Raw genomic sequence first — 23553 nt, 5'->3', positions numbered from 1 at the left:
CTTGGATCACTGGGAATCAGAATCAATAATCATTAGGTTCGAACCCGAGACACCGCTATCCTCGACTTAGTATGACACGTCATTTACCGCAGATCATATGCGCATAAATTAGAAATTAATTTGCATGAATTATTACAATAGAACGAGTTTATTATCGCAGTATATATGTAAAAAAAAAATCAAAAAGTATTGTGAACATAGAAGAATTAGTTTCTAGTTAAACGGATTATTCACTTACCATTAGCACTTATTAGTTATTAGTATCCCGTAAATTATATGAATTTATTTATAATTAGCTGCATATCAATATTGAATTTACTTCCTTAATACATTTGTTACATTTCGCAAAATAAATACGATTGATTAGTAAGTTCACATCATACTACTAATGAAACAATGAAGTAGAACGTTTCTGTTGATTCTATGCATCGAGACCTTCGTTTGGAAAACTGGAGAACTCTGTTCATTACTTTGGAAAACATCTTAATATCTAAGATAAGGCTAAAAAAATTGATACCTTGTTTCTCCGCTCTGCTGAGCTTAAATGTTGACCCGGCCGGCCGCCTATCTACCCTATACATTACTTTTTTTAAAATCGTGATCAATTTTACCATAACAGACCCGGCCGCTATAGAAATGAACTGTTTATAAATTTTATCATATTGTACAAAAATGACCCGGCCGCTGCGGAGAAACAAGGTATCATTTTTGTTTAGCCTAATATACTAGTGTTTATACATATCATTACATATTAAGCTTTTCAAGCTTTTCTTGCACATCTATACATTAAAATCTAATTACAATATCGTGTATACACAATCTGAGTTTTTTTTCATACATTTATTTCTGCTGTTTGATAAATCTGTTTCAATTCAGGATTGACTTTGAATAAGGTCGATGCCTCAGTCAGGGGATCATCGTCTAGTCGCTTTTTCATCCATGTATCTGTATCTTTCTGTATAGTTGCTTGTAGTCCTTAACAGGCTCAGTTGCAACGAAGATGTAGGCCTATCTCCATTGATTTCGGGTGGAGATCGGCCGTCGTGAGTGATTTTAAACGAGTCCCTGTCTCTCTGATGGTCGCTGATTTCAAATAAGGGCTTCCCTGGTGATTTTAGACATATCGGGAGTACGTTCGTTTTGACGCCGTTCTGAACAATTGGAGAATTTTGTTTCATTCATTTCAGTATTGTCGTAATTCAGCGGTGCCACAGCGGTTCCTCCTGTAAACAAGATAGTTCCGAGTTATAATGAAATAGAAAGATAAACTTCGATTTCCAAAAACTTCTCTTAAAGAATTCAAACATTCCAATCTTACAGTTAAAATCACTTTACCTTCTGCTCCCAAGGGGGCAATTATCAACGTAACAATTCCAAACTCTGGATCCAGTTCCACAGTTGGATCAAAATTGGACCCAGCCAACTGAAATCTGGAGTTACTTGTATCAACTGATTCAACTTTAACTAGAGTTAAACTCAGTTACATTTTCAAGGTTAAATCACAACTTTGGAACTGTGGATCCAGCTTACTTTAACCCGGGGTTACTTGCCCCTGCAGGGGGTATGTTTTAAGATGTCTCAACTGATGATGCCAAACCTCATTGAATTATAGAAACGTGCATTTCATTCTACTGATTGTTCTATACCTCTTGGAGTTTTAGTATAATATCTATAAGCGAGTTATCTGTACGTCACTGTCTACAGGGTTCTTACCGGTACCTATAATTAAAAACATCAATTAACCATCGAAAATTATTCTATTGGATCGTTGGCCAGCAGGGGCGGATCTATGGGGATCTGTCGGGGGTCTGAACCCAGCTGCCTCCTCATTGAGGTTTGAAAAGACACCAATCGCGAAATACCTGCGAATTTGACACCCATCTTTTCAGAATCTGCATCTTCTAAGACGTCTAACACGACGAGTGCCTTTCTTTTACTTTTCGATCCCTTCTTTGTATTTTCTTAGAGCCGCCCCCGCAACAGCCTACTACAGGGTGGAGAGGGAAGGACAGGGGTTGATAACTGATCTATAGTTTGCTAATTTCGACATATCAATTCAGGCTGAGACCCGTTGCCAAATGAAACGTTTAATCGAGTCCAGTTCATTATCTAGAAAATTGAATTATTCCGCTGAATAGGCATCTTCCAGGCAAAACAAAAGATTTCATTCTCAATAGCAGGTCATCCAAAGAAAACTAGCGTGGCTCCACCAAGATTCGAACACGGGCCGACTGGTATTCACGGCCTGAGTGCTAACCACTAGACCACTGAACTGTAGTGACTGACGCTATTAAGAATTTTGTGTGTTCAGTGACCTGAGGTCGATGCAGCGACCAGACGTAAGACTGGCTTTCAAATGCTGCACATCTACATAGGTTTTGTAGCTGCTATTCTATACATGATTCCGCCGTATTGGTTGTCAAACACAATACGTGATTTACATGACAGACTTCGAAACTTGTAAATTCCCTGATTGTGTTGTTGACGAAATTAAAAAGGGCACGTTGACTTGTACAAGTCTCAGAACTCCCCTGGATTAGCTTTTGTTGTTTTGTATGACAGCAAGTCTCTGCGTCAAGCACCAAGACCTCTTTTAATTGGTCTGGTATTAGTATTGTAAAGTTCGCTACATTTCTAAAGTATTGTAAATTGTATTAGTATTTTGATGGGAACCGATCGAGTGACGCGCTAAATTTAAGCGATTTGGATCCTTTTAAAAAGCCTTCCGGCAATATAAAAGCCCAAGCAATGTCAGAATTGGCACGGTATCTATGAACCCATGAAGCGGTGACGAGTTGTAACAGTTGATATTGGGATATCCCTATTCTATTTCTCGGTCATTTAAGCGATTTGGATCCTTTCCCGAATGATACAGAATTTACATTGTGTCCTCTCTCGAATTTAAGGGTTAAACCAGTCACCAGGCAGGGGACTTGATTGTAGGCTTTGGGGGCAGGTAAATATCACCAGTAGCAGGTATTTCCATCGCCTTGATCCAGCGGAGTTGAAGGGTAAGCAATTTTAGGGGCGACTTGAGGAATCAATCGTCGGTCAAAAGCTACATCACCGAAAAAAGCACCACAACCTCAAAAGCCACGTTTCTACAACTGAATAAACTGTACTTGAGAGATTGAATAGTTAGAGGAAAATTTGGTTAAAATTGTTTTTTTTTCCTTTGAGAACGACGAACAAATTGAGCCGTGGCGACACAACAGTGAAAATACAATTAGCAAAGCTTATTCAGTATAACGAGACAAACACGTGGAATAATTATGTATAACACCAGCGCAGCAGCAGTGAAAAACAGTAGGGCCTGGTTTCATAGGAGGCAGGGGCCGAGTTGCTACAGTTGTGAGTTCAAATCAGTTCATTTTCAATGATTCAACTCTGAATCAATCACAAAAGTGGAACTATGGCCATAATCTAAGACCAGTCTAAGCTAATTTTGGTTCTACAACCAATCTTACACCTTAAGACCAGTCTAAGCACAATTTGGTTCTATAACCAATCTAACACCTTGTGACCAGTCTAAGCTCATTTGGTTCCATAACCAATCTAACAACTTAAGACCAGTCTAAGCTCATTTTGGTTCTATAGCCAATCTAACAACTTTACACCAGTCTAAGCTCATTTTGGTTCCATAACCAATCTAACAACTTAGACCAGTCTAAGCTCATTTTGGTTCCATGACCAATCTAACAACTTAGACCAGTCTAAGCTCATTTTGGTTCCATGACCAATCTAACAACTTAGACCAGTCTAAACTAATTTTGGTTCTATAACCAATCTAACAACTTAAGACCAGTCATTTTGCCCCCTCATTCTATGAAACTCAACCCAGGGAATTAGATTTGAAAAAAAAAACACACGAACACAAACGGAATAAAAATCATTTTGTTGCCGAATCATTTTTTTTCTTTCTTCTTGATTTATAATAGAAACGATATATTTACATTGTATGTGTAAACAATATTTATATGTAAATAATAATAATAATAATAATAATATTAATAATATTAATAATAATATTAATGATAATAATAATATATTCATTTTACAAGAATATAAATGATACACATAAGATAACGATGAAGTTGTATATTTCTATTATCGGATAAATATTTTTTTTTTCTTTCATTTACGGTGGGTTTGCGTTGTTTTGATATTTTTTGGAATTCGATCAGGTGGTTCTGTAGACAATCACCTGGTAAAATCAGACAATCAGAAGAATTCAGTTTCAGTATCAGCAGATTTGTTTTTACACAATTCATCGTTATCCATTAAATAGCGGTAACAAGACGATTCAACTCGGTGGTTACTGTATAGGATTCCAAGTTCCCGGGGACCCGCATGGTCCACCCACGGGCGCGGGAGATTACATATTAATACATTCTAAAATTGCTTCGACCAAATTCATGCTCAATGAATCGAAAAGTTCTTTAAAGTTCTGGGCTTAAAAAACACCACAGGTTTTTTGCCAGTTTTCTAATCTGGATCGATTCTAACATTTGCAAAGGTGGTGATGAATTCGGAAATATTTTCAAATACATGTTTTTCAAATATTACCAACAAATTTGGCAGCATTAGAGCTAAACATGTATGTTAGGCATAACTGTTATACGGTGGTATTTGAAGCATAGCTTAGAATAGATACCCGGGAAACTAATCTGGTCAACGGCAGTGGGTAAAGGGACCATTTCGCCTGCAGGTTTGGAAAATCCCTCAACCGTAGGTAAACACAGTAGACTCAGCTCAAGTCGGACCTTTTGGGACCGTGAAAATTTGTTTGCTTTGAAAATGATAATCGGAGCTACATGATATACAATGTATTGTTCACTTGCATCAAACTAGACATCAAATAAAAGTGAGCTATGACCTTTTATAGTTGAACCTCATTAATACGATTCTGTTTACATCCCCAGGAATTTACATAGGGGTTCGAATAAGCATCAATCCAGTAGAGTAGGCCTATCCACAATGTTGGGTGTTTGGTGGGCCTCCCCAAAAAAATTGGAGGCTTTAGCTAGAGACATTTTTCCAGGCTCTAACTGAATCATTTAGAGTTAAAAGTCTAGTCAAATTGGCAAGAAAAATCTTGAACATTGCTTACATAGTAACTTGAGAAGTTAGCTAGATCTCGAAAAGGGGGTGCATCCGCTACCCCCCGCACCCCCCTTGGGGATGCCTATGGTTTAAGATTCGTAGATTAGCCGTGTTAACAGGGTTTAGAATAAATCAATTAGTTATCTTTTAGTAAATTAATTATTTATCTTTTTTTTGCCCTGCAACATCAGGTGCATAACCTGCCAGTCACAATATCATTTCAACAAACGTTCAATGGTCGATCGGACTTGAGCGGAGTCTTTATTCTGTCTACTGTATATAGATGCATGTTTCTAGAAATAAGTTACTATCAGTTGAGCAGTTCTTAAAATAAAACGATAGATAGCGCTGAATCTAATCATAAAAATAGTATACAGTATATATGTATATGTATATGATATATATCATTTGAATCGTGATTGAAAAACAAAAACTGCAAACAATAAAAGCTATATGTAATTTTGCTGCAAAGTAGACTCTGTCTTACTCAGAAGATAGGTAAAATTCTACCCCGAGTTGGTGTCAAATACCGAGTAAGAGTTTGTGAAATCATGGACGTATAAACTAGATTAGAGTTTAAACTAGTTTATACGTCCATGGTGAAATACAGTAGACTCGGTTTCTTACTGCAGTAAAGTTGAGATTGGTAAAATTCTACCCGGAGTTGGTGTCAAATAATGAGTAAGAGTTTATGAAATACAGTAAAATTCTACCAAGAGCATAACAGTAGACTCTGTCTCAAACTGATAGCACAGATATTTGATTAGGGAGGTTCTTTTGGTAAATACCGCAGCATTGAGCTTATCAAATATCTCAGGGGTAAGAATTTTGGAAATCGATGCAATTTCATCAGACCAGAAACTGAATATTTCTACACCAAGAAGCATGTTGTTAGTTGTTGTACTGAGTAAGAGAAGGGTCGACTTCATTCTTATAGCTTTTACAACATTTATAAGCGTCTTTTGTGATTTATTCATTCACACTGAACTTTGTGAGAAAATTCGATGAATATTTTTACAACAGCGTCACATTAGAAAAGACTGAATCGATTTAATTTATTCATCGATTCCGATTATTTTAAATCGATTCAGAAGCTTTTTACGTTACGCAAAGTTGAGACTTGGAACCACATGACGAAGAAGTAATGACGATAATAGAGAAGTAACAGTGAGATTGTTGTCACAGTAACCCACATGGACGGTACGCTGAATTACGTTGATTACTACCGCAACGTAATAACAAATAGGAGGCCATTTCATTAAAGTTCCAATAGCATCATGTTATCATAACAAATAGAGCTGTTCTATGAAATTAGCCGATGGGGACTGGTTACATCCTTGGACTTAAGTCTCCACTTTGGAACTGGGGCCAGTCTCCAGACCAGTCTTCAGACCAGTCTCAGACTATCTTAGTTCTATAGCTAATCTAACAGCTTAAGACAAATCTTAAGATTTAAGACCACTTTTGAACTTAAGTCTTGACTACGGAACCGGCCCCTGGTCTTTAAACAAGTTGTCAAAACAAATTCTTAAGTGACCGGAGTTGGATTTTGTTTATCGTTGTTGGATTCGAAATATTTCCTATTAGTTACAAATAATGATTAATCATTCGATATCTAAATATCTATAAATGATATTTTTTAAAATTCGCTATTCTGTACAAAAATCTCAAAGAAATCTCAAAGTTTTTAACTAGCCAATAGGATATTATTCTTTGTTATAGTTAATAGTAAAAAATGGATTATTTTCGACAATGTCTATATGCATTTGTACAAAAAGCAGTTCGAGTAATTGGGTAACACCATCCCCTCCCAGAGTTTAGTGTACATCAACCCCCCCCCCCTCTCAGAGTCAAGTCTAAACCTCCCCTCCCAAGAGTACAGTGTACATCAAGCCCCCTCTCAGAGTCAAGTCTAAACCTCCCCTCCCAAGAGTACAGTGTACATAAACCCCCCCTCTCAGAGTCAAGTCTAAACCTCCCCTCCCAAGAGTACAGTGTACATCAAGCCCCTCTCAAGAGTTAAGTCTAAACCTCCCCTCTAAAGAGTCCAGAGTACATCAACCCCCCCTCTCAGAGTCAAGTCTAAACCTCCCCTCCCAAGAGTACAGTGTACATCAAGCCCCTCTCAAGAGTTAAGTTTACCCTTCCCCTCTCAAGAGTCCAGTGTACATCAAGCCCCTCTCAAGAGTTAAGTTTACCCTTCCCCTCTCAAGAGTAAAGTGTACATCAACCCTCCACTCAAGAGTTCAGAGAAAAACTGGCCACAATTAATTCTATTTCAAATCTAATTGTTAGTTTGATTATTTCTTTTTTAAATATATTTTGAGTTAAGTATTTTATGATTATGAATATCTGGAACCTGTTGCACGGTTGTTCAGAGAGTCAGATTCCCTGTGGAGTCGATTCCACGTTTGTTCTTTAGTTCCGTATCAAAGCTCAGACTCGTCAGTGGTTTCTAGGAAAATAACCCAAAATAACTAATATAATTTCAATTCTAGGTAAATAACCCGGTTAAGTTTCTAGGAATTCAAAATAACTTATCATTTCTAAATTGGTTTAATCAATTAACTACTAATTCAGAGGCCTATTTGACACATTTCAAGGACATTTTTAATCATTGAAAAGGCATATTTGGAGGCATCTTTGCAACTAAGGCGTCACCTTTGAAAAATCATGGATGGGTTTGATTTCTAAGGTAGTAAACCTTTTCTTCGCCCTACCAATTATGCAAGAGAGGTTTATAAGATTTCATATACAGCTATACGGCATTAAGGCAGTAAAAAGTTTGAAAAGGCATATACAAGGACAAGATACCAATCAAGGTATTGCCTTCGAAAATTCTTGGATTAGTTTGATGCAATCTACAGCATTTCCAAGTAGAACAGTCACTGTTTAACAGTGTTTGTTCTACTTGTCCACTGTTGGATCAGCGCTTGCTATAACCAAACTAAATTCTAACGATTCTAAACCCTTGAATCTTCCTCTTCCTCTGATATTTTATCCGAGGTATCGCTTAGTAACCTACGGGCACCGGGATCATCGACGCGACCCTCGACTGTATAGGATTTCTGTAAAGGGGGACGTTTACGTTTTCGTTTCCGTGACGAGTCTTTGGTCGTGACGGCGGCAGGATCCGCCTCGTCCTCGCTCGATTCGCTGATCGGATCCAGCGGTATCGGTTGCTCGGCGCCCTGGTGCCGCGGCGACGTCGCCGGCGAGCTCAACGCGCTGCTGCTAGGCGACAGAGCGCGTCTGGTGCTCATTCTGCGCGTTAGTAACTGTTTGTGATGAAGTTGATGTAGTAAATCCGTGTCATCGTCGTATTTCAAACTCTTGTCGCATTTCTTGTGAATTTCCTACAAATTACAACAATTACACGTCTGTTAAGTTACCATGAACACTAGGAAATGGCATAACGCCAAGTATTTAACCCTGGCAGCAGTTCCCTGTTGACAACAAAATATTATTCCCCAGAGTGTTCAACAAAAGTGTCCATCAATCCAGGGTTCATGAGTTTGTATCCTGGAGCCAGTTGCTCAAAAGTTGGTGAAAGATAACCAGCTGATAAATACCATAGTAACAATAAATTTTTAATTGTCTCTATGTCAACTATCCACTGGTTAACTCTTAACCAACTTTTGAGCAACTGGCCCCAGTATTAGTTAACTCTAACCATTTTTTGAGCAACTGGCCCCAGTATTAGTTAACTCTAACCATTTTTTGAGCAACTGGCCCCAGTATTAGTTAACTCTAACCATTTTTTGAGCAACTGGCCCCAGTATTAGTTAACTCTAACCATTTTTTGAGCAACTGGCCCCAGTATTAGTTAACTCTAACCATTTTTTGAGCAACTGGCCCCAGTATTAGTTAACTCTAACCATTTTTTGAGCAACTGGCCCCAGTATTAGTTAACTCTAACCATTTTTTGAGCAACTGGCCCCAGTATTAGTTAACTCTAACCATTTTTTGAGCAACTGGCCCCAGTATTAGTTAACTCTGACCAGTTTTTGAGCAACTGGCCCCAGTATTAGTTAACTCTAACCATTTTTTGAGCAACTGGCCCCAGTATTAGTTAACTCTAACCATTTTTTGAGCAACTGGCCCCAGTATTAGTTAACTCTAACCATTTTTTGAGCAACTGGCCCCAGTATTAGTTAACTCTAACCATTTTTTGAGCAACTGGCCCCAGTATTAGTTAACTCTGACCAGTTTTTGAGCAACTGGCCCCAGTATTAGTTAACTCTAACCATTTTTTGAGCAACTGTCCCCAGTATTAGTTAACTCTGACCATTTTTTGAGCAACTGGCCCCAGTATTAGTTAACTCTAACCATTTTTTGAGCAACTGTCCCCAGTATTAGTTAACTCTGACCAGTTTTTGAGCAACTGGCCCCTGGTTTATTGGTCGTTACATTGGTTTTGCTCGATCCTCTCTTGCACCTGTAGGAAGGAAAGAAGTACTTACTGGTACACGCGCAGTAGTGGATACTTACCAGTTCCGGTCGCCAGGAGAGTATTTTCTTCAGATCTCCGGGCTGTTCGGTCGTCGATTTCGAACGTCGCCCTCGCAAGAATCGAACTTTCGGTTTCTCGTCTTCGCCACTAGGGGGCATCGTCACCGGTCGAGCCGGGCTGCCCGGCTGGTCGGCTCCGGGTTTCGGAGGGCCCATCAGCGACACTGAAGTATTAGGATGAAAAATCATGAACATTTTGTCAGTGAATTGTTTTTCAATATGCGATTTGATGTGCGCCTCATGGAATTGACTTTGTGTCGGTTATGAAATTACATTGTTTTATCAGCGCAGAATAAACATTGAACCGATAAGATAACGGCATATAAAAAAGTATACAAGCATTTCAATCGTTCGACCTATTTGAAAATGGCATTCATATCGCAAAATATTGTTTTTTAATCGCATATTTGAAATGACGAACAAATAACATTGGAATCGTTCACAAATGATTTCACAATAGACACACACACATATACATATACAAGGGTATATATATAAGTCAGCTTATGAGCGCTCGTGATTCAATGAGATCTTTTTTATCTAAAATCAAAACTTTGGGCTCAGTTGCATTGTCAAGACATGAGTCCATAAGTGGTCTTAAATTTATAGACTGGTCTTATAGAATGGTCTGAGATAGGCTATAGAACTAAGATGCTCTGCGGACTGGTCTTAAAGATAAGCCATGACTGTGCAACTGAGCTTAAGACCCTGTTTACATAGTCGAGACTTAGGTCTAAATGTGGTCTTAAATCTGAAGTTTGGTCTTGATTGTTAGATTGGCTATAGAACTAAGTTTCAAATCTAAGCCCTGGCTATGCGACTGAGCACTGGTATGAAGTCCACAGGAATTGGTTACGACTTGACTTTGGTAAACAATACGTTGGAAATCAACTCAAATTTAACTCAAAAGGACTCAACTTTTCTGAGAACACTGTGAAACAAGAGCCTCGACAGAGTTAAAATGGACTCTAAAATTTCATTTGTCTATGGCCAGACGTACTACAAAAGCTCTGACTTATGCATATACAGTAAAGTGTTAGATTCTCTAAAGCGAAAGTTTCTAATCAATACGAATTTCAGTAGTAATTCGACGCTAGGATTACAATTTTTTAAAGTTTTTTTTTATCGTGAAAGAGAAATGTTAAAGAAGAGTATGGACAGATGTGTGAGCAGAAAGTCAAGATCAAAGTGAAAGAGAGTGGCAGCAGATATTATGTAAATCTATCTCCAACTTTATCAAAATGTGAATGTTCCTACTGTCCGTCACACATGCTCTCCGTGATGTCTTGGTCTGTAATTTCGTTAATGAATTGATGCATAATAAAGGTAGATAAACCGATTATAAACGAAATTACGGACAAAAACGTCGCATGGAGAGCAGGTGTGACAGACAGTAGTTTAATACTTGTATTTCATTGTTCGTTAACACAAACCTCTTCACCACAAATTCTGAATTACCTGTGGCACCGACAAAGATGTGAATTTGGTGCAACAAACAATGAAGTGATAAGCGAAAGCTTCTATCGAGTTGAAACTAACAATCAGCAGGGATCATTTCTAAATTCTTCAGACCGAATTTGATTATAGATTTGATTCAAATCTATGAAGTTCAGGGCTGGGTTTCATAGATGTGGAAGAAAGATTGTCCCTGGGAGCATTTTGAAATTATCAGTTATAACCATGGTTTCTCATTGTTACTATGGTGGTTGTCAAATTGAGGATTTACCCCTAGGGATAACTTTGATACTCAGTCTATGAAACCGGGCCCAGGTGTTCAGCTAAATACCATAGCAACAACGAGTAAATATTGTTACTTAGACAGCAACGAAGACACCATAGTTATAACTACAGTCAAACTCAGTTAAGTTTCCATTTGGAGAAGTCGTCACAGTACTGACGCTATTTCGAGTCCTTATTTGTATTTCTAATTCAATTCACTAAGTCAGATTTGTTGTTTGGATTAAATGATTATCGAAACTATGACTTGGCGAGTTAGACTGCAGTTTCGAAACGAAAAGTTTTTTCTGTTTCCAAAATTATGTGGACCCAGCACTGACATTAGTTTCAACTTGTTACTTTGTAAAATGTGTAAAATGTGAAATATCAAAGCTTCTATTGACGTTTATATATCAACTAATAGATATGCGTCTAGATATTGTTGTCCGTCGCCATGTTAACTCACAAGACTGCTGAACGCGTTTATTGTCCAGCAATTCCGGATGAACGGGCATTTCTTCGATGCGTTGACTCAAAGCTTTCGATACTGTGTTTAACAACAACATTGTGGTGCGAAAACAAAACAAAAACGAAAACAAAATAATTTGTTTGATATAAAAATAACTGAAATTTGAAAAAAAAAGTTGTCCATTTTTTACCGTCGTTGTTTTCAAGGTCGGTTTGATTTGATATAATGATTTCTCGTTGTTCGAATGATAGTGATATCTCAAGAGCAATAGCTTTAAAATATCGGAGAAAATCTCGATATATATAAAATAGATGAAAGCATAAAAATAGTGCAACGTTTAGATAATCTATGATGATGATGATAGTGAATTACCAGAGGTTTTTACCTCCAAGATTTCATTTTAAGAGGTAACAATGATTTCGTCCATCGGTCAATGACCTCAATGATAATAGTCGAAATGACTTTCTTAAGGGCTAGTGGTTTATTCAATGTTTCGACTTATCCGATAGTCATCTTCAAGAATTCTTGAGAAAGATCTATTAGACTATAGAAATATTGAATAAACCACTAAACCAGCCGTTAAAAAGTTTTTGGACTTTATTTTTCAGGTGTTCTATATTGTCATTACGGACTCAAAGTATTTCATCAATGTGCAACCTCAATGATTTTGAAAGAGGTCATCATACCTTTAAAATTTGATGGAGGTAATTTCAATACCTCCACAATATTTATCAGGTAATCTTTAATCAGTTTGCCCTGAGATAAGACAGGTGTTTCAGGCAGCTCTGCTATAAGACATTGAGAATGTTATCATTTTTATGTAGTTTCGGAGTATATTTTTGAGGCACAGATGAGTCCAGGAGGACTGCAGAGTTTAACGGGTCTAAACTTATACCACATTCATCTACAACATCAAAACTACGACGATATTCTCGAATTGTAGCAAAAGCTGTAATCACAATCAATTAAAAACATCATCGGAATTTGTCATATCGAATTAAAGATTTTTAGCGTGAACCCTGAGGTGTCAACATCATATGTTTAACAGCTTATTGGTATTATGATACTACAAAAAGTGGCTCTTTTCTATCGATAGATGAAAACCACAGGCACTTGTATCAGAGTTGTGAAGGTACTGTGAAAACGATAATCTGTTGTTAATCCAGTGTCTATGATATATATAAAATAACATGATAGACACTGCCCTAATAGAATATTGTTTATACAGTACCTGCAGTTGTAAAACTCGGATACGAGCTTATGTAATCAATCTTGATTTCCTGATTCATTTTTAAGAATAAAAAGGGATCCCAGGACCCAGTTCCACAGTTCAGGGTTTAACATGACTCTCGGAGTCAAAGCAAATGAAGGTGGGCTAATCTTTACTCAAGCGTTGAGTCTAACTCGCAACTGTGGAACTGGATCCAGAGTTCATCAGAGTTATGGATCTCACAACTGTGGAACTTGATCTAGGAGATCGGAGTTAAGGTCTAACTCACAACCTATGGAATGGATCTCGAGGCATATTAGGATTTTACATCATTTTCATTCAACACCTAGGGATAATTTATTCAGACAGTCAGAGCTCTGGGGCCAGTTGCTCAAAAGTTGGGTAAAGATAACCGGTGGATAAATACCATAGTAACAATGAACTTTTACTTGTCACTTTGACACCTATCCACTGTTTAACTCTTCTTCTTCTTCTTCCGATATCTGTCAACATCAACTGGTTGATGAAACACAGTGTATAGGTGTGCGCAAATAAATATATACAGACATTACTAATCAATTTAGTATTAATAATAATAATAATAATAATAATAATAATAATAATAGTAATAATAATAATAATAATAATAATAATAATAATAATAATAATAATAATAATAAGAGTTTTTAAGCTAAGCTAAACTCTAACCTATTTGAACAACTGGCCCCTGTTGATGAGCCCTCACATGCCAGGGGTTGGAACAGTGATGGTGTGTAGGTATATTATTAGTGATTACTGGTGTTTACTTACAGTGACGTGTTCTGTCTAAGTTTTGTTTACGAACTGTGAGTAAAAAACATAAAAATAGAAAAAAGAGATGAAAATACAAACAAAACAAACAAACAAACAAACAAATGAAAACATTCAACGCCCCCTGGAGGAGAATGATGCATCTCGGCTCAGTTTCATCAGACATTTGTCACAAATTATTTGGTTTAGTTGCTATTGATTGCAGGTACCTGATATTTTCTGAGTATCTATACCTACTAAAATCTGGCCGTTTTAGGCTTAAACTTTCTGATGAAACTGAACCTTGGGCACAGAAGATTCACTTTGTATTTGGAGCAGACTTTTTTCATTCCAAACTCTGACTTAGAAGTAAAGAATGCATCACTCTCCTGGCTAGCTAGTTCCACAGTTCTGTATCAAATTTGAATCTCTATGTTAATGAAAATGAATTGATTCTAGCTCAGAACCGCGGAACTCGGTCCAGGGGAAACGTGTCTAACTCAGGAGCAAAAAATCCCAAGCTTAAGAAGCTTTAAACAATTAAACTAAATTCATGCAGAATTTGAGCAGGGTTTGGACGTCACAAAACAGTTCATTCAGCCTGAAGATTTCACCTTTCTAGGGTTTTAAAACAATTTAACCAGTCACCAGTAAGTTTTTCAAACAACTTGGTGAATACCAAGAATTTATAAATTAGAACTAAACGTTAAAGTATTATTATTTGTTACACTTTTAGATATGTTTAACGAAACGGCGACAAAATAAGAAAAGACAAGCACAGTTAGACTTCACAATATATTGAGGGGGGGGTGGAACATGCAAAAAATAGAGGTAAAAAATACGTAGTTAAGATTAGAAATATAACGATTAAAGATGTAAGATTTATGATTGCGCAATTCTGGAATGATATAAAACGTATCGTTAAGGAAAGTAATATAACTTTATGGGATTATACATGTATAAGAAAGTTAAATTTTTACGATGATGATGCATTTTATACCAGTGATATGCGTTAAAATTGTTATTAACTCCCTCTATGTTGGAATTTTCAAACTATTATTACTATAGGAAACTGTTATTAAAACGTCCTCTATAGTTGACTTACGGCGTAGATTTGAGACAACTTTCGAGGCGACATCCGCCATTTTAAGATCTGCTTCGTTTATTTCTTCACCTCTTACAACTAATGCAACAATTTAAAACAAGAGATTTTATGAATATTAAAAATTCTTTAGGTTTTTGGAATATTTACTTCGGTAAAGACGGCGAACTGAGTGTTTTCATTACACATCAAAGGTAGGGGTTTAATATCAGTGAGAAACCCACGATACCAATTCAAACAACTGTTACTTCCAACCATTTTCAGAGTTTATTTGAAAATGAACTCAATGAAAAAGATGGGTGGAAAGATTCTGCCCCAGACAATAACAGTTGTTTAAGTTGATATTTTTGGTTTATCTTAATGATATTCATCAAGATTGCCAATAGTCTCAACTATGTCCAAGCAGGGGTCTAATCCTGATATTTTTCAAAACAGTTTTTTAATCTTAATGTTAGGTTGAACCCGTGACCGAACCAAAACTGGGTTTTTTCAAATCAAAATGAGTTTCGCCTAGGCTTCATCACAACTAAGTCCGAAACCGAGCCCAGGACCTAACCTGAGACTACACAAGGTATGACACAAACGCTTTAAGCCTGTTTTCCCTTTTCATCAAAACCAACACCTCAAAAACCTGATTCCACCAATATTTTGAATGTTAAACACGTAACAATACCATATTTCATTGAGTCTGTTTATAGCAGCAGATCACAACCAGAACATCAACATAAAAGATTAACAATACGTAAAGAATTTATGACTGATAAAAAGAGAGTTTTCAATTGTAATAAAACAATAAGATAGTTAAGAAAAAATTTAGAAAACAGATAATGAGAATGTACACATCAAGACACTAGATCAGCCAGATCTGACTTGATAGATTAGTCTTGGCTTGTGAAGAATTTTCTGTTTGGAACACATTGAGTGAAAGAATGCATTGAACCATTGCTAGAGTTTGAGGGGCTTGAAAAAGGGCAGGTTCGATCTGAATGTCAGGGTTTCAGCCTTAAGATAGGGCGTCCCTACCAAAAATACATGAACTGTAGCAACCTAATTACCTTCAAGCAAGAAGGTAATAAGTTTACGTAAGCAGAAATGTATTTTTTGTAAGGTTTACCAGAAGACAGGGTCAGTTTTGCCTTCATGGTTCAGTGCATGTAACGAACAAACAATAGTTAGAACACCATAAAACAATATATCATACCATCATTTATAGAACTGTTTGACACTGAATACAAAAAAATACAAGATCATTTCATGCTGTCATTTTATCTCTAATTTCCTCGTAATATTCGTTTTAACTTTTTAAAACATTTTAGAATTATTTTTCGACTTGTTTTAGTAGTAAATAAATCATCATGGTGTCCATCCATGCGAAGCTTTTTAAGGACATTCAAGTCATGCAATTTTTCATAGTTTTTGCAGCAGAAACCCGTCGTCCAGGATTGAAAGATCGAATCGTTCGATTGTAACTTACGTCTTCTGATGGTCGGGTTATCGTTCAGTTCAGGATTACTGAGAGCCACTTCGTCGAGTAGTTTACTTTGGTTCAGGTCATGTGACATGAAACCATTCGCTTCGCCATCTTTACTGAAATAACGGAAAAAATGAATGAATATCAAATCGAAAAGTAATTCTAGATAAATAGAGCGGAACCTCATCAAAACTTCTGATTCCACAGTGGTGAGTTTAGAGTTAACTCTGAGTCATATCTTAACTCATAACTGTGAAACTGGATCCTGGGCAACTAGAAAATCTGTCCGTTATAACCGATAGTTCTATATACAGCGGAACCTTGTTACAACAAACTGTAGGGCAAACAGGAAATCTGTTCGTTATAACTAATAGTTCTATATACAGCAGAACCTCGTTACAACGAACTTCAGTAGACCAGAAAATCTGTTCTTTATAACTGATAGTTCTATATACAGCGGAACCTCGTTACAACGAACTTCAGTAGACCAGAAAATCTGTTCTTTATAACTGATAGTTCTATATACAGCGGAACCTCGTTACAACGAACTTCAGTAGACCAGAAAATCTGTTCTTTATAACCGATTGTTCTATATACAGCGGAACCTCGTTACAACGAACTTCAGGAGACCAGAAAATCTGTTCGCTATAACTGATAGTTCTATATACAGCGGAACCTCGTTACAACGAACTTCAGGAGACCAGAAAATCTGTTCGTTATAACTAATAGTTCTATATACAGCGGAACCTCGTTACAAGAAACTTCAGGAGACCAGAAAATCTGTTCATTATAACTGATAGTTCTATATACAGCGGAACCTCGTTATAACGAACTTCAGGTAACCTGTAAATCTGTTCATACAATGGAACTTCTTTACAATGCAACTTCCAGTCAGCCAGGAAATACATGAGTTTGTTATACCCTTTCTCATTTGGGTAAAAATCATCAGTTCATTGGATCAATTCGGTTCAAATTCAGTTCAGAATTCTCAGTTTGTTTCTATTGAGACGTACGTTATGGAAAGTTGCGATCCAATCTTGTTATTGAATATTTCCTGAGCTTGTGATCCGGGCAGATTGGCAAAATGTTGCCTGAAAAAAAAAGCACGTACATTCTTAGAAAAATTTGAGAGAACTTTGCGAAAAATTTTGTGAAATTTGACTTAATTTGTACCATAAGGCACTTAAGATGCTGCCACATTTTCTACTTACTTCAGCGAAATCTTCTCAAACATTTGCATAATATGTTCAGCTTTAGTGTACGGTTCCCGTTGTAAAAATGGTTTCAAATATTTATCATTGATCCATCGTAAATATGACTGTAACCATGAGAAAAACAGATACAAAAATTTCAAGAGAATTTTGGACGGAGTTTTAACCACAAGAAATGAATTTGCCTTAGATCTGAGCCTATGAGCAAGAGCAGCTCAATCATGGCTAAGGGAACCAGCGAGTCGGTGTTGTAAACTAATACTAGCCGAAGGAAACATTTTGAACTCTTATTTTTCAGCCTTGGGGTGGGATTTTATATTATGACTTCAGGTCTTTGCTTAAACTGTTCTTAGACCCAGTAAATAGAACAGGGTCCAGTAGTCATTTGTTAGAACCAAAATGTGCGCAAGGTAACAACTGCTGTTCGATCCGTTAGATTAACTTACCCGTATAGCGTTGTGGCCCACGTGACCTACGATCTCCTCTACCCCGGCCATCATATGATCTTGTACGTGCGTGTGAATTTCTTGAACCATGCTCAACTTTTTCTTCTGTTGTCGAGTGATATTCAATAGATTCACGAACGGTTTGATTGTCATTCCCTGAAATATATATCTACATATGTTTAAGATGATGCAAGGATCGTGGGAAGGTATCGGACCCCCAATATTGAAGACTTATTACAACAAAATTTGAAATTTATTTTAAATAGATCTCTGACGACGAGTAGAATCCATCTGGTAACATCAAAAAGGATGGATCCAGGCTGCAGATTGATATCTGACATAGATATCTACCTAAAACGTCAGTATAATAATATATAATATATAATATATATATATATATATATATATATATATATATATATATATATATATATATATATATATATATATATATATATATATATATATATATATATATATATATATATATATATATATATATATATATATATATATAGACTACATAGACTGCGACTACTGTAAATTGATTTCAAAATATCAAAATCTATTTTAAGCGGGGCACTTGTGAGTTCAATATCGCTAAATAAAATCATAATATGAAAAGTAAAAGGAATCAGATCTCAGTAACCCGGTCGACAACACAAGAATGCAATTTTTGACTCAAAATTTTCACAATCGTTCCAATAATGTTTATATGCATGTACATTGATAACCACTATGCACTTTTTAAGGATACTGTGTAGGTCAATGTGCACTACGTCATCAATAGTGGCATTTAGAAATAAATGTTATTTTTCAAGGTGTCCAACAAACTTCCATGTTTAGTTTTCTTGTTTCTTCTTACCTGTATAAAAACTGTGCTAAGAACTATAGTTATCGTACATGTACTGAACATCTGTTTGTGAAGAATGCTGCTGTCCAACATGATCGCCAGAGAAAACGAGATAGCCCCCCTCAATCCGCCATAAGCCTGAAAAAAGATAGAGTGTCACGGGTCAGTTGAAGAAAAACTATGAAGAAATACTAAGAGAGTAGGTATAATGATAATAATAATAATAATAATAACATTTATTTCTATACCGCTCTCCACTGCGTCTTAGAGCGGTTTACATAAAATATACACATTATCATATTACATTTCAATAAAATGTTGTTTAAAAAGGTAGGTTTTCACACCAGATTTAAATTCATCAATATCTGTGCAACTGCGTAAATGTAGTAAGTAATAACGTTTTGACTCAATTTTATGAGCAATTTTCAAAACTATCTTCAGCTTTGAAATCACCACTCTTAAGTTTATCTTCATAATAGCGGCCTCAATTGAATTAACGAATGTCATGTGTCTTCAGAAGATATCATGGGTCAGGTCTAAGGTTGAAACTTTTCCCAAGAATTTAAAACTCTTTTTTTATTTCACTAATTTCCATGGTTATTTTGAAAGCCAGGGTCTCTTTGCTGGGCCGAAATATTCCAGAGTTGCCACTTACCAAAATAAATTGTTCCGTCCAATCTATTTTTCTCATTCTTGCGTTTCTGTTTGCCAGAAATGATAAACAAAACACAACTAGAAAAAAAAAAATAGAAATTATCAATAAGTCAAACAAATTCAGTGCATACTTGTAAAACTCAGCTGCAGATGCCAGAAATCTTCTCATAAATGTTAATGTTGCAGAGTCCAGTTACAAGAAAAAGTTTAAGCTAAATATAGTAAAGTTTGAACTATTTTCTTCATTCTTCATTGAAAACATGAAATGACCAATATAACAACTACCCGATAAACCAAAAATTTTAGTTAAACTTTTTCGTTAATCTGGACCCAGGGCTCAGTTTCACAATCAGGTTATTAACTCGATTAAATTGATTTAAGATAAAGGCAATACTAGGTCACTTTCCCCGCTGTGGGGCTTATCAAACTGTACACCGATGCTGTTGTATGGTGACAATTTCTGTCACTTGTAACAGGACATAAACTTGTCAAATCTTAAAAGGGTACTTTTATCTCCAAAAAGGCAATAGTCATTTCCACACTCAGGGACTAATCAAACTCTACACCCCCAGCTGTTCTATGGTGACAATCTTTGTCACTTGTAGCAGGATTTCAACTTGCCACGTCTTGTGTAGTAAGCTCAGTTGGTTGAGTGGAGGACTGGGAACCCAGAGGTCCCTAGTTCGAAACCACTTCTGGCGTTGGCTGTCGAGACACATACATGGACTAAACTCTGCTAACTTAGTGAGGTTGCGAGCCATAACAACCTATAAAAAGGCCCTGGCCATCTCTTAAGACCCACTAGGGTTACACTGTAACTAATTGCAGTTGAGAGGTAAAACACTTCTAAACTGAAAAGGTAATATCAAGTGTACTGCGGCACTAGAATGCATCAATCTTTTGTTTATAGACAAATTTGATGGACTTGGCGGGACTGGATTAACTTACCGATAAATCGTACGACCAAGCATAGAACATTCGCCCACAGTATGAAGCCAGTGTGCCATTCATGACTGGGTGAAACTAACATAATACCTAAGTATAAAAATATCACTGCTTCGCATGTTGTGCTGAAAAATATACACATGCACGTATAGTAGTACGATTCAAATATAGTCAACGATCCGAATTACAAAACACCAGGGCCCGGTTTCATAGACTGAGTATCAAAGTTATCCCTAGGGATCCCTTCGCATGTTGTGCTGAAAAATATACACGTGCACATATAGTAGTACGATTCAAATATAGTCAACGATCCGAATTACAAAACACCAGGGGCCAGTTGCACAGTCGTGACTTAAGTCCAAAATTGATCTTAAATCTTAAGACTGGTCTTAAGTTATTAGATTGGCTATAGAACCAAGTTGGTCTTAGACAGGTCTTAAGTCTAAGCCACGACTATGCAACCGGCCCCAGGGCTTGGTTTCATAGAGGTGGAAGAAAGATAATCCCTGGGAATATTTTGAAATATGTCAGTTATTACCATGGTTTCTCATTGTGACTATGGTGGTTACCACCCAAATTGAGGATTTACCCCTAGGGATAACTTTGATACTCAGTCTATGAAACTGGGCCCAGGGGTCAGATTGCATGATGAATGCTGGAATATTAATATTTTCAAATCCTTACAGATTTTTTTCACATTTTTTCATAATAAAAAACCAGGAATTTTTTTACATTTTTTTTACATAACTTTTCCAGATTTTTCATATTTTTTTCGTCAAGTTACAATGACATAAGCTGTTACTGACGATCACAATCTGGACATATTTGAATGAAATTTCTTAAACAGCTTGTGCATAAATTTTGAGCTCATGGCATGAAAAGGGCATCAAAGTATTTCAACAGACACTTCTTATGAATTTTTTGCACATTTTCATGATTTTTTTCATAGATTTGTCAAATTTTTCACGATTTTTCCACATTTTCACAACAATCTGACCACTACAATATGGACAAACGATATCAATTTTGTCAAATGTACTGACCTGAACATCTTCATGAAGTATTTGATGGTCGTGTGGGATTTATGAGAAATATTGTGGAATGCATATTGGGCCTGAACGAGACCACATCCAATCATACTGAAACAAACATGCAACAAAATATAATTCATGTAAACATAATCCATAAATCAGCCCATGACTTCGAACTGGCTAGAGGGATTTTTAATCCTTATAATACGGCTCAATAGATCCCCCTATCACATCATCATATCAAAGTTTAGTTACTCATTAAAATGAAGAATTTCACCATGAGGCAGTCATCATGTACCCGGTAGGACTAAACATCTTCTGTAAAAAAATTCTAAAAGTTGACTTTCACCAGAAACTTGGAACCTTTCATTCACGATCCAGTTTGACTGTTAGGAGTTAAAATCAGATCATTTTCCGATTAGTTAGATCCGAGTCAAATCACAAAGTTCAACGCACACAGGGCAGAGAAACATGGAAACAGGCGATTGAGCGTTTCTGTGTGTCATGTGCCTTTATGAGAAACATGGTCAGTTTTGGGAAACAATGTTTCCGAGACCAAACATATATCTGTTCCCCGTGTATCATGCGCATCGGACTCTACTCAAAACTGTGGAACTGGGTCCAGATCATTTCAGTAAGCGGCGCAGATGCAATTAAGTCCTCTTTATTTGCTTTACACTGTTTGTAGCATCACAAACCCTATTGGCTCATTCATTTAACCACATAAAGGGACCACCGCATACTGTTAAGCAGCCAGCAGGACTCAAACTCACTTGTCACTCGGCGCTTAGTGAATGCAACAGAGCCAAGCCTTATCCCACCCTTCATTTTTACTACATTGCTAATTCCTTTATGGACTGGTTACAACCACTTCACTCACTGAATAAATCATTCTAGCGCATGGATAGTAACCAGGAAACTGAGAAGTAGCCGGGAAACGCTAACAACAGGTTCTTCAGTTGAATGTCCAATAATTGAAGTGTATATTAGGTATAAGTGACGTGTAGAGATTTGTCAGTCGTAATATGGTTAGGATTTACCACCATATTCGGGGGATATATCCAGGATATAATATCATGGCAGTGATAAATTACTACTTAATCCAAAGTCGATTGTGACAAAAATGTTACTAGCGCAACAAGGTAGCATAGAGACTTGGATCTGGTTCTACAGTTGCAAGTTAAATCCAAAAGTGGTCTTAAATCTAAGACTAGTCTAGCGCAACAAGGTAGCATAGAGACTTGGATCTGGTTCTACACTTGCAAGTTAAATACAAAAGTGGTCTTAAATCTAAGACTAGTCTAGCGCAACAAGGTAGCATAGAGACTTGGATCTGGTTCTACAGTTGCAAGTTAAATCCAAAAGTGGTCTTAAATCTAAGACTAGTCTAGCGCAACAAGGTAGCATAGAGACTTGGATCTGGTTCTACAGTTACGAGTTAAATCCAAAAGTCGTCTTAAATCTAAGACTAGTCTAGCGCAACAAGGTAGCATAGAGACTTAGATCTGGTTCTACAGTTGCAAGTTAAATCCAAAAGTGGTCTTAAATCTAAGACTAGTCTAGCGCAACAAGGTAGCATAGAGACTTGGATCTGGTTCTGCAGTTGCGAGTTGCGAGTTAGGCCTAACTCTTGAGTTTAGATTAGTTCATCAATCTTAACCCCTTCATTGCTGACTATATGGTAATTAATACCCGAAAGTGCTGAAGATAACATGAAATTTGTTTTTAAAGATTCCACCCCAGCACCGCAGTGCGGCGAATCGTTAGCTGTTAATATATAACCATGTTTGACAGGTGCATCACGGATTAATACACAGCACTGCGGTGTAAACATAGAGAAAGGGGTTAACTCACAGCTGTGGAACTGGATCCCGGGATGTGAACTGCCTCTTGCGAGTATTGAAATAATTACGAATCAATCAATAATATGGACTTTTTCTTACCTGATAATTCCAGAAAAATGGAACAATTCGGCCATTAAAAAACTCAAATACGCGGAAACAAACATCAACAGCGGCTCCACAACTAAAATCATAATTCA

At 36.8% G+C, this 23553-nt stretch overlaps 1 protein-coding gene across 8 annotated transcripts in view; it reads right to left on the bottom strand.

The window, feature by feature from the left end:
* Positions 1-170: 170 nt before the first annotated feature.
* LOC141911423 (Na(+)/H(+) exchanger beta-like) overlaps positions 171-23553 on the bottom strand; it is a 60487-nt gene continuing 37104 nt past the window's right edge. For 2 of the 8 annotated variants that reach the window (XM_074802438.1, XM_074802437.1), the window contains exons 13-27: positions 23456-23537; positions 21525-21620; positions 20485-20606; positions 19538-19614; positions 18895-19020; positions 18030-18185; positions 17584-17690; positions 17386-17463; positions 16376-16488; positions 14905-14982; positions 13821-13853; positions 11798-11878; positions 9595-9779; positions 8192-8459; positions 171-1223 (exon numbers count right to left, since the gene is read on the bottom strand). In XM_074802438.1, coding sequence (XP_074658539.1) covers positions 1090-1223; positions 8192-8459; positions 9595-9779; positions 11798-11878; positions 13821-13853; positions 14905-14982; positions 16376-16488; positions 17386-17463; positions 17584-17690; positions 18030-18185; positions 18895-19020; positions 19538-19614; positions 20485-20606; positions 21525-21620; positions 23456-23537 — 1736 coding nt within the window. In that variant the 3' untranslated portion in view covers positions 171-1089. Of the gene's footprint in view, positions 1224-1646; positions 1720-8191; positions 8460-9594; positions 9780-11797; positions 11879-13820; positions 13854-14904; positions 14983-15574; positions 15590-16375; positions 16489-17385; positions 17464-17583; positions 17691-18029; positions 18186-18894; positions 19021-19537; positions 19615-20484; positions 20607-21524; positions 21621-23455; positions 23538-23553 lie in introns of all 8 variants that reach the window. The other 6 variants (XM_074802444.1, XM_074802441.1, XM_074802440.1 and 3 more) reach the window with 6 other exon arrangements.

This window comes from Tubulanus polymorphus, chromosome 9 (assembly GCF_964204645.1).
Source record: "Tubulanus polymorphus chromosome 9, tnTubPoly1.2, whole genome shotgun sequence".
Classification (NCBI taxonomy): Eukaryota; Metazoa; Nemertea; class Palaeonemertea; order Tubulaniformes; family Tubulanidae; genus Tubulanus; species Tubulanus polymorphus.
This window is presented reverse-complemented; position numbering and strand designations above follow the sequence as displayed.